General features: G+C 38.3%; 1 protein-coding gene across 1 annotated transcript; it reads left to right on the forward strand.

The window, feature by feature from the left end:
- Positions 1-1,233: 1,233 nt before the first annotated feature.
- LOC145472959 (uncharacterized) lies at positions 1,234-16,465 on the forward strand. Its single transcript, XM_081455006.1, has 12 exons — positions 1,234-2,934; positions 4,256-4,948; positions 5,313-5,448; positions 5,905-6,208; positions 9,625-9,684; positions 11,448-11,478; positions 12,140-12,398; positions 13,010-13,264; positions 13,953-14,113; positions 14,425-14,658; positions 15,110-15,233; positions 15,539-16,465. Exons 2-12 carry the CDS (start codon positions 4,271-4,273, stop codon positions 15,841-15,843), a joined length of 2,547 nt encoding a protein of 848 aa, XP_081311132.1. The 5' UTR covers positions 1,234-2,934; positions 4,256-4,270; the 3' UTR covers positions 15,844-16,465.
- The last annotated feature ends 10 nt before the right edge of the window (positions 16,466-16,475 follow it).

Genomic DNA, 16,475 nt, shown 5'->3' on the forward strand with positions numbered 1-16,475 from the left:
TTAACTTGCTTCTTTTCAAAAAATTTGCGAAACTAAAGGCCGGCGAAAAGGTTACCCCGAGGACTATCAACGCGAAGCTCAATTCCCTGCTTTATGTTTCTTTCAAATTTACTATAAAACGCCACTTTACATATGTTTACACCAAAATGAGTAACGATAACTTGAACAGACGCACGAAGGAAAATAATTTCAAGCTCAAACATAATGTCATTTTAGTTGTTTCTTGAAACTTTTGGAACACCTTGTTACATTATGTCAATTATTCAATCACTTTTCAAGAATGGAAAAAACTCTGTCGGCTGTGTTATAAACTGACGTTATATAACGACTTATGAGACCATTTTACATAATGTCTTTTCAAACCTGAAGAAGTTCTTTGTACATACATCCTCGGCTTCATTGAAACTCTCTAAGTGGGGTTTTCAGCAAGATAAATATGTGCGAGTGTTGCAATAAATATATATTTCGGAGAAGAATAATATGTAAAAATATAGGGTTTCAATGGTAATGTAAAGGTAACAATGTATAATAGTTAACAAAGCTGTCCCAACCCGGTGATATGTCAATTGACTAATAGCTTTTCAAAATCGATGACGATTCTTTTATAAACGATGGCAAAGCTGTCTAATCAGACAATTCATTACTTTTAAAATACTAAAGCAATTCAGGGTCTTTGTTGTAAACGTTACTGAACAAAGCTGTCCCATGATGTGCTAATCAATTACATGCGTTGAAGAGCTCCCTTGGTTGTTGTAAAGGCTAACAGAACCCTCTCACGTGATGTCACCTTTTTATCCAAAATGAAGGGCTTCTTTCATAGCAACTTCAACAAAGATCTTGCATATGATACCACCGGCGTTTTATTTTTCCTGTATCTGGTTACACTGAACTACTTTGAAACGTCGAATAGCATGTAGAAGGACGAATTACTTCAGCAACCACGCACAAACGCTCGAGGTAACTGGTAACTGATAACTGTAGGTTTCTTTACTGGTCTTCAGTTATGGCCGGTTATCTTTGTTAGTATTTAGCTGGTGCCCGTAAATTAGTTATCCAGTAAGTCCCGAAAGAATGACCCCGTTAAGTCAGCACTCCTGTTCTGTTCACATTAAGTAGAACCTGAGCTTACCTGGAGTCCAAACGGAAAGTGAAAAAGAATATTTCTCTAACTTAGGAATTAGTTTTGTATGAAGTGCTCTTAATGTAAGGCATTGATATTAATTTTTTTACACAGTTTTGTTTATTAAAGATCCACTATCGTTATTTTTGTTACCATCGGAGAAAAGTTCTGCGATCTTTTTCCCTCCTCGAGATGCATTCTTATGCATGTATTTTACGCATGTTTAAAAAAAGTTACGTTATTTAAGAACATTTCTTTCCCCAGAGATGTCATATGCGCAAATATGCACGCGAACTTACAAGATGACGATAAACAACGAAACTGACTGGGTTGCTTGTACTGAACCATTATTTCATAAATGCAGGCTATTTAATACTTACTTCCATAAAAAAAATCCCATTTCTCTTTTGCACTAGTTTGCCCTAGTGTCGTGAAAGACCCCTTGCTTTGGTAGACTTTATCATTCTCTTTTTCAGTTGCAGCCTTTTTTTTCGGCCTTTTGAAATGCCTTTTTTTTTGTCACCATATAGTAATTTTCAAATCACTACCTGACCTGCAGTATTATTTGGGAGTTTTTTTCACTATAAAGAGAGCCGTGTGTGCTCCATCTCAGCGGTCCGTATCGCAAAATTAGATCGCCCGAGACCTCATTTGCATTATTAGGGACGGCGACTTATGACACTTATGTGAATTCGACGGTTGACCATGGCCTTTAGGAACTAATCTGAATGCTCTAAGCCTTTCATCGTCAACCAGTTTGACGCGTAAAAGCAATAGTAGATTTCATGTGATCGCTTTGATTGACTCAGCAATGTTGAATCCGCGTTGTTTTGGAAGCTATTTTCTCGAAGCAGCGTCGACATGTCTACTAAACAATACGGATGGCTTGAATATCGTTTCCAGATCCCGGGACCTCGCAGCGATCGGAGCGTGAACCAGCATTCGTCGCAGTGGTTACTCTCTCGGCGCATGTTCAGAAACGTCTCGAACGCATGCGCGCAATCAAACGGAAACGAAGATTTATTTCCGGCTTTTGATTTTGTACAGCGTTCGGCCATCGCTGTCAGAAAACGCGCGGGATCAAGGGAGGAAGCCACCTTTTTTACTGCGGACTCTTCGTGAAAGTCTTATAAGTATTTCATTTAGATCAGATTCGACAGTCTACGATAAAAGTGTGAAAACAGTGAAAATTGTTACGACATGTTTTTGTTCTTCCTTCATAGTTGGTTCACATGGCGTTACATCATGGTATGCTCAAAACCTTCAGACACAACAAGGCTAGAACCATATTAACAGTTATCAAAGCATATTAAGAAATCGAGATCATCAACCATTACCATGGAACTAACTACAAGCTTTGAGGCCTCGAATAGCTGGTACCTGAAAAAAATCTGAAAACTCACAAGCTAAACAGTGTGGCACCTTGATACAAGCAGGTTTTCTTGTTCTAATTCATTCCCGCCGCAAAGAACAAAAGCTTTTTTTTTTAACTACACCAGTTGGAATATTATAGCTGAAAACGAAAGGCAACTGTCTATGTTTTGGTTTTAATGGGAAGTGAATTGGCTAAAGCCCAGAAAATGTCCAAATCGGTCGCTTGCGCTATCGATTGTACACGTGAAATGCATAGATTATGATCTAAAATTAATACGTTGAGTTGAGATTTGGGAGTGGCCATCCTCGTCTATTCTTTTGTTCTTCTTCAAGGTCTCGTTACGTCGGATTTCGTCGTACTGGCGACTGTTTTTTTTTTTTTTATGGGGGAACAGAGTTCATCTCTCGCTGAAGGACTTTGAAAGGAATTTTCTCTCAAGGTAATACTGATGCATCATGTTGTGGTCTTGTTTTAGGTTTCCAATTTGTTTAGTTTACACCGTCTACTTGTGCGTATTCTGTAATTTGTGATCAAAATGTTGCTGAAAATACGATTGACTAAGTTACGGAATTTTTGTAAAAAAAATCCAAAGAAGAGGTTCTTGATTACATCTCTTAATCCTTTATCACCAAAAGCTTGTAAAGCGCTGTCACATATACAAAGCCTGATTTGAAATTTTCTCTCTATTGTGCGGAGTAAGCTACCGTTAGATGAAGGTTCACAAGCCGTGAACTCGTAAGTAAGGGAGTTAATTTCTCCTATAGATAGGTTTCAGCCTTCCAACAGTCTGTAAGGTGAAAACGAGTGATGTTGCTTTGCGCCAGTCAAGAACAGAGCAACTGAAATATTGCTCACCTTGAATGTCACTTCTTCACCAGGACGGTCCACCAGCCTAAAATGGATAAACTGCTTTGCTCACTGAAAAACCAGTACAATCTTGCTCGATGTTAAGCGGTACCCCAAAATTTGCCTAAGGGTCAATTTGCTGTGACGTTTTCCTTTATAAGTACAACAGCTTGCTACACTTTATCCGTAATCTCGTCTTTTCAAAAAGTAGTGATAAGTGTAAAAAGTAGTTTAATGGTGGCAAAGGTACAGTTTTCCGCTTCTTTTCTATATCACATATTTTAAGTGAACTGTCAAATATCAGCAACTAAGCTAGTTCTGATTTGCTTCCTTTTTAAGATCTTGATTCAAGTCCTTGGTTCACTGTGATGACATGCTAGTTAGATTTATAATAATAGATGTACGGAAGTCCTGCTAGCTTGCCACCAGTTTGAAATTTTTTGTGTCCTGTTCTACCTTCTTTTGCTTATTCATTTTGTTTGGTTGTTTGTGTGTTGTTTGCTTGTTAATCGTAGGGTGATCCCTTCAAACGTCATTCAGTACAGAACACAAATACTAAATAACGTGCGAGACGAGTACAAAGTTTTCTCGGTATTTTTGTTCTAGACTTCGTTCGCATGGTCTTCCGACAATAAAAACATTGGACAATAAACTTCCTTGTTTTCATTAGACAGTTTAGATTGTAGTATCGCTAAACAGTCTGATCTGCTCGTCGTTTCCACTTTGGCGAGCCCGAAATCGTTAATATGTACAGCTACACGAAAACATTGCCAGCATTTTATAAATCGTGTATTTCTTGTGCATTTTTGTACAAAGGTTAACGACTGATTCTACGAATTTTGGCTTGTCTTTTTCCTTCGCTTCCAATAATTTGTCTTCATTCTTCATTCCTGACTTCTGTTTCTTTCCCACAGCCCAGCAAGCTGGTAATGCTGTATTTATCAGAGGAGGCAAAGCTTGGTATTGTAAGTGGAGCGATCGCCATTCTTATTCTTATGGTCATCTGTATGGTGTGTAAGCTAAGCAGACTTCACAAACAGCCAGTGTATAAAGATTCCTCTTACTTCAAGGGTACAGACAAAAACACTGCCGGCAAGGTACCAGTTGTACAATTCCCAAGCTTTGCAGATGAGTGTAGCGAATGTGAACAAGAGAAACGAAGCAAAATGAATGGCGACATAGAGATGCAGACTTCTCAAGGGCTCAGTCCTCCAAGAAGCAAGGGAAGAATCAAATTTACGATGGTTTATCAAAGCGATTTGCAAACTCTGTTATTGACTATCATTGAAGCGAGCCAACTGGTGGGAAAGGACTTCTGGGATACTGTGGATTCTTACGTGAAAGTGAGGCTCCAACCCGACGAAGAGGGAATTTTAAGGAGGCAAACAGACGTTTTTAGGAAGTCTACGAGTCCAAAGTTTGGAGAGAGTTATGAATTTAATATGCTTTTACAAGACGTGCAAAGCTCCACACTTCATTTGTCCGTTTGGGAAATTGACAAGTATTCCCGTCATCACATGATTGGAGAGGTTCAAGTTGAGCTTGGTCAAGTCATCAAAGCTGATGAACCAGTTGCGTTTGACAGAGACTTGAGGTCACTTCAAAAGGTTGGTGAAACGTTAAGTTGACTTTGTGCACATGCTAGCGTGCAGGATTAGGATGAGCGCAGCCAAAAGACTTAGCCGCAAGTTGTCTTCCGTAATCTGAAAACCCAGCTCCCATTTTAACGGACACACTCACGACGGCCGGTCACTTGTTTTTTTTTTTGTTTTTTTTAATAAATCCATAAATTTCGCGGGCTAATCTTCAGCTACTGCATGTCCGCAAAGCGAGGTGTTGCGCACTTTCTCGGTGACATGGTATTTCTCTGTTCGCTTCTTCTTGACGTTTCTGGTATGGCTGAAACTTCTTCTGAAATAAACCCGTACTTCCTAGTTTCAGCAATAACCGATCTCTTTCTGTTCTCTCTAGACGAAGACCAACCTAGGTGAGATTTTATTTTCCCTCAGTTATATGCCAACTGCTGAGAGGATGTCTGTGGTATTGATGAAGGCCAGGGGACTGAATCCACCCTTCAGTGACTGGAACACTGAATCAAGGCCTATAAGTAAGTATATTAAAAATTTCTGCATGTTTCTCTAATCTATTTAAAAAATCGAATAGATGTTTTATTAGCACACTATTTTTTTTTTGAGTAAACTGATTTTTGCGATGGAGAGAGAGTATCAGTGTAAAGCGCAGTGACTTGGAATGGCTTTATGCGTCTCTCAATCAGTCAATCAATCAATCAGCCAATCAATTAATTAAAGCCAAAACTTGGGATGAGGTTGCCCTCCACATCTGAGCTTGAGGCCGATGTTTAAAACGCTTGACTATACGCACGAGAAAAATAAGGAACTGATATAAGTAAATATTACCATTTCTACTAATGAGAATAAATTGGAGTATGGAACAGTTGCTAATTTTGAGTTCCGATACAGAATGTAAGAATACGAGAAGATTTCTTCACCTCCAAAGATCGCTACTTTGCTAGCCCAACAGTCGTCTTTTTGTGCAATTACAGATCCGTTCATCAAAGTTGTTCTCTTATTCGACGGCAAAAAAGTCAAGAAGAAGAAAACTTCCACCAGAAAACAGGAAACTAACCCTGTCTACAACGAGTGTATGATGTTTGATGTCCCCCCGGACCTCCTTCACAGAGTCCTGTTTGTCATATCAGTAGCAGACGCCAAACCCGAATCCACGAGAAGTGATGTGATTGGACGAGTAGTTATAGGCTCTGCTACTACTGGAGAGCCACTCAGACACTGGCATCAAATGCTCATATCACCCAGAAGACCTGTAGCGGCATGGCACCGCCTTAAAATGTGACAACACTGCAACCAGGGATGCTTTCCGTTATGCCAGACTGGCCAGTGAGACTACCCGAGGAAAATAGAACGACGTTCTCAGATCAAACAGGGCAAGCCGAGAGGAATAGCTCTCACTATTTTCTATTCCTTTCCCTAATTCCCTACATGAGTGAAATCTTCTGAAGAGAAGTAGGGCAATGAACCTGTTTGTCAAAATGGAAGGACAAATTTCGGTCCGACCGATCGAAGTGGACCACCTCCAGAGGTGGTCCCGAACATTCCGGTCGGACCAAACCGAAGCGGACCTTTCCATTTGACATCCGACCGAAATTTCCAGAATTTTTGGCATAATGGAAGCACCCTAGGAGTCATGGACTCCATTCTCGTCTCCAGAGCCTCCGTTTCTTTTGATCACGTCATTTTAAAACGAGTAGCACTGTGGGGACGAGAATGTCATGGACTCCTGCTGAGGTTAGAGATTTTATAACGTGAAGTGAGACGACCGTCATGTTTGACTCAAGTTAAAATTAACCGTGCAAAGTCTGTTTTTAGATTACCTGAAGCTTTGACGTTTGTCACGTCTCAGAACACTCTTTTATTTATATGTTCATCTACAGAACAGCTTTTTACAGCAAAAAATGATTTGCAGCAGAACTAAGTTTTCTTACACACAATTAGAGACTGGTTTTTATCGTAAAAAATTAAACTGACGTAGATCAAGGGTTATTCAATAAACAAGCTTTATAAATGTCTTGCCTAAAAGTTTCTTATGCCACCATGGTGAGCATCGGGCAAATTTATCTGAAATTGGTTCTGTGACCCTCTCGCTGTGAAATAGAGTGAACTGATTTACATCGCGATTCTAGAATCATTGTACACGGCGACGCAAACTGTACCGCCTCCTCCCTCAGTAAGTAGGCCAACAAAGCTTCACAATCCAACCAACTTTAGCCCGAATACCACTTTGATTTTCATTCGTTTCCCGTCCGAAGATGGTGGAAAGTCCAGGTGCAAAAAGGCATCCAAGCAGGATGGAGGGCGTGGGAGTACTAGAGGATGTATATTTCAGTGTGCCGGTAATGACAGCCTCCTTGGCAGACGTCCTTTGAGTTCGCGAGGGAGGAGTGGGCGAAGAGCCATAAGAACATCTGCACGAGGAGGCTACGATATCAGAGGATATCTCGTGTCACTTCTTTGAAAGTTGTCTGTATATTTAGGATGTATTGATTCAAAGGGGACATTTGGGAGACAGATGTCATCCGATACTAACGCATATTTCCATCAAATAAAAGAAGTTAATATAAAAAGAGCCCGTTACAAACGTTTTTCATGTCAGTTAACAGGTTATTTTTGTCTTCCAATTATAGCCCAGGCGAGATAAAGAATATCCGGCTAATATACTATTGTTTTTTATATAGATGGCGATAGGAAAAAAATATAAGTCCAGTTCGGTAACATATATCAAAGAGCACTTTGTGACTCACTCAAATATGTAATCTATTTTTGTCACTTTATCATAATTAATTATGCATGTTTCGCCTAGTTGTTATATAGTACCCACGGTTTTTCAAATATTCTGTAACTGACGATGATGTTAGTAACATCGAAACATGTCTTATAAATTAAAAAAATGTCGCAATCTTCATAAAAATTACGATATCAAAGAGGAATTCAAAACGGCAACCCTTACCGAGATCATTTACCTGATGTATATAGTCTATTTGCAAGTATCTAAAGTTGACGGGTATTTTAATACCCGTCAACTTTAGATACTTGTAAATAGAGTCTTGTTAAAACAAGACTCAACTCGGAAAACCTCCTTGTGTTTACTAGTCCCTACACAGACCTTCTATTTTGTCTTGAGTCCGTCGAGATCGCAATTAAAAAAATAACTCGTAACAAAAAAATAAGCGTATGTGGACAGACAAAGTGGTCTAAATGTTTACTGGTTACCATGACAACCATGCCAGTACAACATCGTTCTATTCGCACACGGAGAAAACTAATAAGGGATTGATAACATTACTTTTTGATCATGCCGTAAAGTTACATGTAATAAACGAGCAGCAGTGATTCATCAGGTTTTGAAAAAATAAAAATACGCGCTATGACTTTATTGAGTTCTTCAAAAATATTCCTTGAAAAAGATATATGTCTGTCGGAGTTCGTGACAATTTTATTCTTTTGTTGAAAAATGCAGATTAACATACATACAGTGTGGTAGAGGTGTCATAAAATAGGCGAAATAAAAGGTAAGGCTTTCGTATTTCAAATTGATTAGCCAGCTGGTTATGTAATCCCACGAGATACTGAGGGCATGATTTAATGCGAGTTTTTGCAAGCACTTAAAAGACAGTCACTGTAAAATGACTTTAAAAGCCGCCTTTGAAGTGTTCCAACAATATTTCGATATCAACCGAAGCAAAAAGACAGTCTCTCGGCCTGGTTTCCAAGGTCGCGCAGGAGATGAGGGTTCGAGGTCTAGGCTGAGAAAAGTCACTTTCCTCTTCGGGTAGTTATTGGGTCGAACATTTTCTGATGAAGTATTTTATGTTGTTACTCATTCCTGACAGGTTTCCTTGGGTTCTTGTTTTCTGTTTTCCTTTAACTCACTGTTTTGTTTTGAACATGTTTAAAGTTTTCTGCTGTTCGTTTTTTAGTGTAGTGAATTTCGCAGGTTCCGGCTTTTAATAGCTGACTTTATTAACAGCCGGAAAAAAATATTTCGCAGAGGCGTGAATTAAAGCCGGGCGATCTAAACTAGAGGACCTAGAGGAAATATTCACACACGAGTAAAGTCCGTTAGGGAATCAGTGGCAGTCCATGCAGTGTAGTAATTGTTCATGCAAATTACCTTTACTCGGAAAAACAAATTACGTTGAAAAAGTTAATTACTGTAGAGTAGCCCTAAACACTAATCACACTTCGGTGATCAAGGTTTGCCCACTGACAACAACGTAATATCTTGGAAAAGCGGTAAATTATGCTGATTCACGTACAACGGGTGGTAACAGAGACTTTCAATATTGTATTGTGTAAGGTCACTCAGTGTATTGATGAGAAATTCACAGGAAGTTTTTTTTTTTTTTTTTTAGGCGAACACTTTAAGTTGCTCTTAATTTGCATTTGAAAAGCTTCAGCTTGTTATTTGGTTGGTGGGCCTATTTGTATTCTAAATTCCTGCCAGTCTTTAACAAAACATCTGTCAGATTACATTTGCACTCCTTTAAAGCACGGTCTATAAGTAATGAGGTGCATGAAATATGGCGAAGATTAAAAATCATCCCACGTAATTTTTCTCTCTTGCCGAGTACTCTACATCATCCGGTGACGGTGAAACGGTCGAAAACACCTCGCATGTTTCATGACAATCGGTATACTTTCGAGGGGAACCTCTGAGTCTGTAAAGTTCGTCACTAATTTTTTCACAGGAAGACATTATTCTGCAGTAGTTCAAACGTCACATGCGGAACCATGCAAGCTTTGCTAAGGTGAGTTGGATTTCGTTTTGTTTAGAGGCATTCAAGGACTGGTCAAATGAGGCAGTCTTTCCTTCGGCCGGACCAAAGCTAGTAGCAAGAGTATTGAGAGGAGACCGACATAATTTTGATCATCGGGAGCAAATTTGGTGCCTTGTGTAAACATGGATGAAAAGGAATCTAGCTGTGTTATGGTAAACAGGCTTTCACTCTTTTTCTTTGATTTTGCATTGTTAAATGCGGAAAAAATGAAAGTAGTCGTGCGTGAAAATCTCTTCTAATTTTAAAAAAACTTTTTCGCCCATGCGTTCTTTATTCGGAATCTGTTTTCTTCTACAGTACATGTGCAGTTATGTTGCACAAATCTCTCCATCAGTTTTTATAGCCAGCCGATTAAAAATTTAAAGGTTTATCACCAAGCACGTTAGATCAGACTACAAAAGTGTCCTCGATCACATGTCGTAAAATGCAATATGGCAGCCTTCTGATGACAATATTGTTCTTGCAACGGATAAAATTCTTTGGATCGAAGAAACACTTGACTACAACGGAACTGTGAAAAGTTATGATGGAACAATTCATCTTCTGGGGGAACCTGTCAGAGTGATCGCAATCTCGAGATTTATATCTTCCAAGTGACTGGTAACGTATCGAATTAGTTTGATTCACACAAATAAGCCTTTAGTAAGCTTTGTTGTCAGGGTAAGGGAGATTCCGTCAGCGTTTCACGGTCGTAAATTTCAACTGAACGCTAAAACCAAGCGCAAAGTAACCGGTTTAGTTTGTAACAGTTCTACACAGTCATCGAGCGGTTGACGAGAAATCTGTTCAAGCATGGCAACTAGGTGTTATTGATAGAAATCGACGATTCTTATGGAAACGGATAAATTGGCTTAAATTATTCTTTCAATTTGTTCAGTTATTTTTCTGCTCTCCAAGAAGTCCAAGAAGTCCAAGCTAGGACGTAATACACTGCCAAAAATTCCCAAAAATTCATCGACTTCCCTCGCTCCAGTCCTTCCCGCCAGAATATTTACAATCGGAGCGGGAAAATAAATTGCTCCCTTGGAGCTCGCTAGGAGTCACCAACGGTCCAAATTTTAGTTCAAGTTTCGTTTTTCGCTTCCCTGCAACTGCCGTTAAAATTAAAATGCAACTGGTAAGTAGGAATTCATGAGGATATTGATCGCAAACTGATTTGTGTTCTTTATTTGGTGGTCATCATACGGTCAATTGACTGAAACGACCCATGACCAATGAATGGTAATCAATGTAAACCATTCGAACACATCGTTGATTTGTTTTGTTGATATTTATTAATCCTCACGCCTAACGGTTTCGTTCGCTTGTTTCCCATCGGACCACCGATGGTTTGTTTGACATACTAAATGAACAAGTTACCTTATGTAGCTACTGGATCAAGAGTTTTCATGAATGCAATCGAAGTCTCGCCGGCCGACGACCCCACCATCGCATGCTTACACTTTGGAAGTGACACAATGCCCAACAATAGGTGCTAACTTCATTTCATTCAAATTTATACAGCTCAGTAGCATGAAACTGTGAAATGTGTTCAAACATAGAATACAGTTATACGCAGGGAGGAAACAAGCTCTTCTTGAGAAATGTTCCAAAACAATGGTTAACAATGTCAATTTTGTCATTTCACATTATATGAGTGCCTGCGAGTATTCACACATTATGTCAGCGAGTTCTTGCCTATAGGAGCTAGTTTTGATACATTGGTTTTTTTTTTAGTATTTATTCATTAACAGATGTCTTGTCACATACTGTGGCAGGCCATGGGTATGACTGGTGGGTAGGTCAGTGGCCAGAGATAATTCATTGTTTTAATTATATACATAAATTGTGGCAAGTTTCTCTCTTTTTTAATTTTCAATTTTTTTTCCACCTTTTTCCACTCTGGGGATTGTTTCACCAAGAATATAAGGTTGTTATTCAGATCAGTCTCTTTAGGCATTAATATTATTAATGCGACCTGTATACCAAAATTCTTATTTGTGATTGGTTTTCCTCTGGCCTCTTTGTTATGTGATTTGTTGTTCCAGAAAATATACATACCCTTCCTGATGGAAGGTTTTTTAGTTTGAACCATGCTCTACCCCTCTGGAAATCTTAGTGTAACTTTATACTTTCCTTTCATTGGTTATTTCATATTTTGGTTTTTAAAATACATACCCCCTCAATTAGTGGGGTCATTATGGATATTTTCTGGAGCTGCTCATTATTATAGCCCAATCATGTGGTTATTGATTAAATACTGACATTTGCAGTCTCAAAGGTAGAGAAATTATTTTAAAAAAATCATAGAAACATCCCACATTGTGGTTAAGATTTAACCGTTTGATACTTCAGGAAGTTGAAAATGTATTTATTTACTCCATTCACTGTAATATGTTTGACTCAAATCTTCTTTCCACCTTCAGAACCTCACAAGGTTTCTTAGCAAGCTGCCCTGAATACTGGAATTGACCACAGAAATCCTATGGGAATTTCAACGCTTTCAAACAGAACCATAAAACTCAACAAAAGTGACGAAGAGAACAGTGGGAAACCAACAACAACAACAACTACAACAACAACAACAACAACAACTACAACAACAACAACAACAACAACAACTACAACAACAACAACAACCATGCCAACAGTTAAACCTCAAAAAATTACCACTCCACAGCCACACAAGGCATATCCTGAAGGAAGTATGTATATTGTTATTACAATTATCATCATCATCATCATCATCATCATCATCATCATTATTATTATTACTTAGAGCACTTTTCAATTGACTGTCGTAAAACCAAAACCAAAGTAATTACTTACTAATTAGACTACTCAGTCAATCTCAAACCATAGGAAAACCAAAACCAAAGTAATTGTCTGATTACTTTCGACACTCAACTGAAAACCGCTCTATTGGGTATGAGGTAAATTGGCTGGGGCATATAGTTCAAGGAAATACCAGTATTGATACTCTTTGAAAGGAAGCTCACTGGAAATTCTGGGGAGGAAAAGGTTACAAAATCTAAAGGAAAGTTGTTCAAGGTCAGGGTTTAAAACTGTATAATTTTTATGTTATTTAGCTTAGACAACTAAGTTTTTTTTCAAGGGGCAATCTCTTACTCAAAAGTCTGATTTTCCCAAGTGCATAGCTGAAAAATTGTGAAAGATTTAAAAACTTTGAGAGTAATTTCATTTTAAATCAACAATGGTGAGAGTGAGTAACTAGCAGGTATAGAGTTACATAGTATAACTCAGATTCTTTTGCTGTTGCCCCTTCTTTAATCACTCAATGTACCATCATTTTTAGTACCATGGTGGGCAGTATTTGCTGTTGGTCTGATAGGACTCCTAGTTGTTGCCATTTGCTGCTACTGTGTGTGCTATCGCCGATGTTGCAGGGGAAAGAAGAAGGAAGAAAAGAAAGCTGTCAAGGAAAAGGTTGACCTGAAAGCCGTGCAAATGCTGGCAGCAAGCTATCAGGAAAAAGTTCAACCATCTGTAGATGAGTTAGATTACAACAGTGATGAATTCCAGTCTGATGGTAGTTCTGGAGTTAAAATAGGTATAAATTGATTGTGCTGAGACAGAAATCCCCACAGTTGAAACTGTTCATGTTTGCAGGTTTAGAGCACCAGCACTTTTTTAGTTTGCATTCTGACTCTTTCTATTCGTTTACATCATTTTTGACATTTTCCCCAATTTGTTCAGTTCCAGGAAATATCCATACTTCCCCAAAGAGGGGATTGGAATTTCCTGGCAGGAGGGGCATTCTCTAAGACCAAAAATTTAAAAAAATAATTTTGTGTAGTTCCAGAAAATATCCATACCTCTCCCACAGAAGGGACTTTTCCAAGACTCCCCCCTCCACTCTGGAAATTCTGGAAATTCCAATTAAGCTTGATACAATTATTGTATCAAGCTTAATTCTTGGAATTTCCAGAGTGGTGGATGGGGGAGTCATGGATAAATCTCTTCTGTTTGAGAGGTATGGATATTTTCTGGAACTAGACATTGCTCTGATTGAATATATTGGGAGCAGAATGGTTTACAGTTTACAGGGAACATTGATTCAGAGGCCAGGCTAACTTGTCCGTGTCAGTTAAGTGTTGGGGGCAAACTGAAAAAAAATCCTTGTGGTGATCTTCAACAGAGAGTCACTTCACCTTAAAATACCAGCCCAGTGACCTCCCACCTCAAGAATTTATCAAGACTTTAATTTGATTCTGTTTGTTACTGGATTCTTTACACAGGTCGGGTTCACTTTACCCTTGACTATAGCTTCAACGAAAATTCTCTTGCGGTTGGAGTTATAGAAGCACAGGATGTCCCAGCTAAAGATTTCAGTGGAACTTCTGATCCATATGCTAGAGTAATGTTATTACCAGACAGAAAAAAGAAATTTGATACAAAGGTAAGCAGAATTGAGACAATTTGTTTTATGATGAGAGATCAGAGTCACACAAAAACAAACTTGACCAGTCTTCCTTGGGAAATTCTGGGGGAAGTATAGCTTCTGTAGGTCTGCCCCTGCCTCTGCTTGGACCAAAAGAGCAATTCCAAAGAAATATAATCTCAAGTAGCATACATTTATTTTGGCTAACTTGAATACTATGTCATGTCACCAATCCAAGTACTCTCTGGGCCAGCTTATGAATCTTCATTCAAATCTCACTACTAACTGCATTTGATACTCACTAATACATTCATGTTACATATCTTTAGGTTCATCGGAAGACTCTAAATCCAGTGTTCAAGGAAACATTTGTATTCAAGAACATTCCTTACAGTGACATTACAAATAGAACTCTCTGTATAGAGCTGTATGACTTTGACCGCTTCTCTAGACATGATATCATTGGAGAAGCCAAGCTTCCTCTTATTGATGTAGATTTAGCTTCCAATATTGATGAGTGGCGAGCCCTGATACCACCCTCATCATCAGGAGGACTTACAGGGGTGAGCGCTACCATGTAACTAATGCATCCCACAGTATACTTTGGAAGAGAGAACACATGCCATTTTATCAAATCTTTCTTGAAGCACTCCAAACATTTCCAATCAAAAACTAGCACAAGAAAGCATAGCAGGTAAAGTCTGTATATGAGCCAATTGCCCATCATGCTGGCGCTTATCTCCAGTTTCAGTAGCTTGAAGCAACTAGGAGTATTTCTACTCCATCCCTAGATGTTTGATACAGAAATGCCTGTGAGAGTTACATTTATTTGTTAATATATTTTTTGAGAGACAATCAGGAATCAGGAATGAAAACAAAGAATTCCAAAGACTTTCAAAATAGCACCAAATTTACTTTTCAAGAACATATATTTTAACATATAATTTATCACTACTTTGGCAACATTCATCCCATTTCTCTTCTTTTTCTAGTAATTTCATATTGATTTTTCAGGGTTCCAAGTCAGAGTTAGGTCAGCTTTGTTTCTCATTGCGGTATGTTCCTGCTGCTGGTAAACTTCAAGTGGTCATATTAGAAGCTAAAGATCTTAAAAGCATGGATGTCTCAGGATATTCAGGTACATAGTGATATCCTTTTAACTAGAGAAAGAGTAGTCTGAAGTTTAAATAAATTAAATCTGTCACATCTGGCTGCTCTAACTTGGGCTGATCTTGTGGCATTCTCCCATCCAATAGTGAATACCAAGACTGACTACTTTGCTGCCAATATCATTAATTATTAATTTTAGCCCCTTTCAGCCCAACCTTGTTCCCAGGGAGAGATGAGAGCTTTCAGCTTTAAATCAATATTTTAAAACTCCTCTCAATTACTTCTAGCAGTTGATCATAATTAGGTTTTTGACACAGTGTTATGCCTTTACAGATCCCTATGTCAAAATAGCTCTAATACAAGAGGGAAGAAAACTTAAAAAGAAGAAGACAACTGTAAAGAAAAGAACACTTAATCCTTACTACAATGAGAACTTTACTTTTCAAGTTCCCTTTGAGAACATAGAGCAAACTTCTTTGATAATCTCTGTGTTGGACTATGATCGTGTTGGACGCAGTGAGGTGATTGGTAAATGTGTTGTGGGTGAGTTGTCATCTGGTCCCGATCAACAACACTGGATGGATATGCTTGCATCACCACGGAGAGCAATCGCACAGTGGCACACTTTACACAACTAGAGCTTTTTATAACAATATAGTAAAATAAACAGTTTTAATACTTAATTAATTTAAAGTTAAAGCCATGTATTACAAGCTAAACGCTCAAAGCACAAAGAAGTGTTTTCTAATTTTCTAGTGTTCTCAAACTGAGACGGTACCAAAAGTATGCAGTATAATACATGATGTCAGAAATGGTTTTCGCTTCTTTACATGCATGATAAGAATATCCACATATAGGGTAATAAAACATGGTTTTCTGTGGTTTGTACTCTGACAAACCTTTCCTAGCCAGAATCTAAACTGTATCATGTTAGTCACCATTCATTTCATATTAAATATAAAATGTATAGCAACAGTTTAAGCTAATATAAAATTTTGTTAACAGATATAGGCATAGTGTTATTTTTTAGGTTTTCTAGCATTAATAAGGGCCACAAGTGGTCATCGCTTCCTCAAATAAAGGTCAGTCAATAAGAAAAAAAAATATGCTAGCATGTAAGTCAGGTTGTTTGGTAAAGAAAAGTCATGTTTTTCTCTTCTCATTTGGTGATCCATGAAGGAAAGGCAGGCTTTCCCTAGTTTTAAGCAGGCAGAAAATGAGAAAGAGGTGATCATATTGCCAAAATAATATAATACAAGTAGTGTTTTTT

Source organism: Orbicella franksi, chromosome 2 (genome assembly GCF_964199315.1).
Source record: "Orbicella franksi chromosome 2, jaOrbFran1.1, whole genome shotgun sequence".
NCBI classification, from domain to species: Eukaryota; Metazoa; Cnidaria; class Anthozoa; order Scleractinia; family Merulinidae; genus Orbicella; species Orbicella franksi.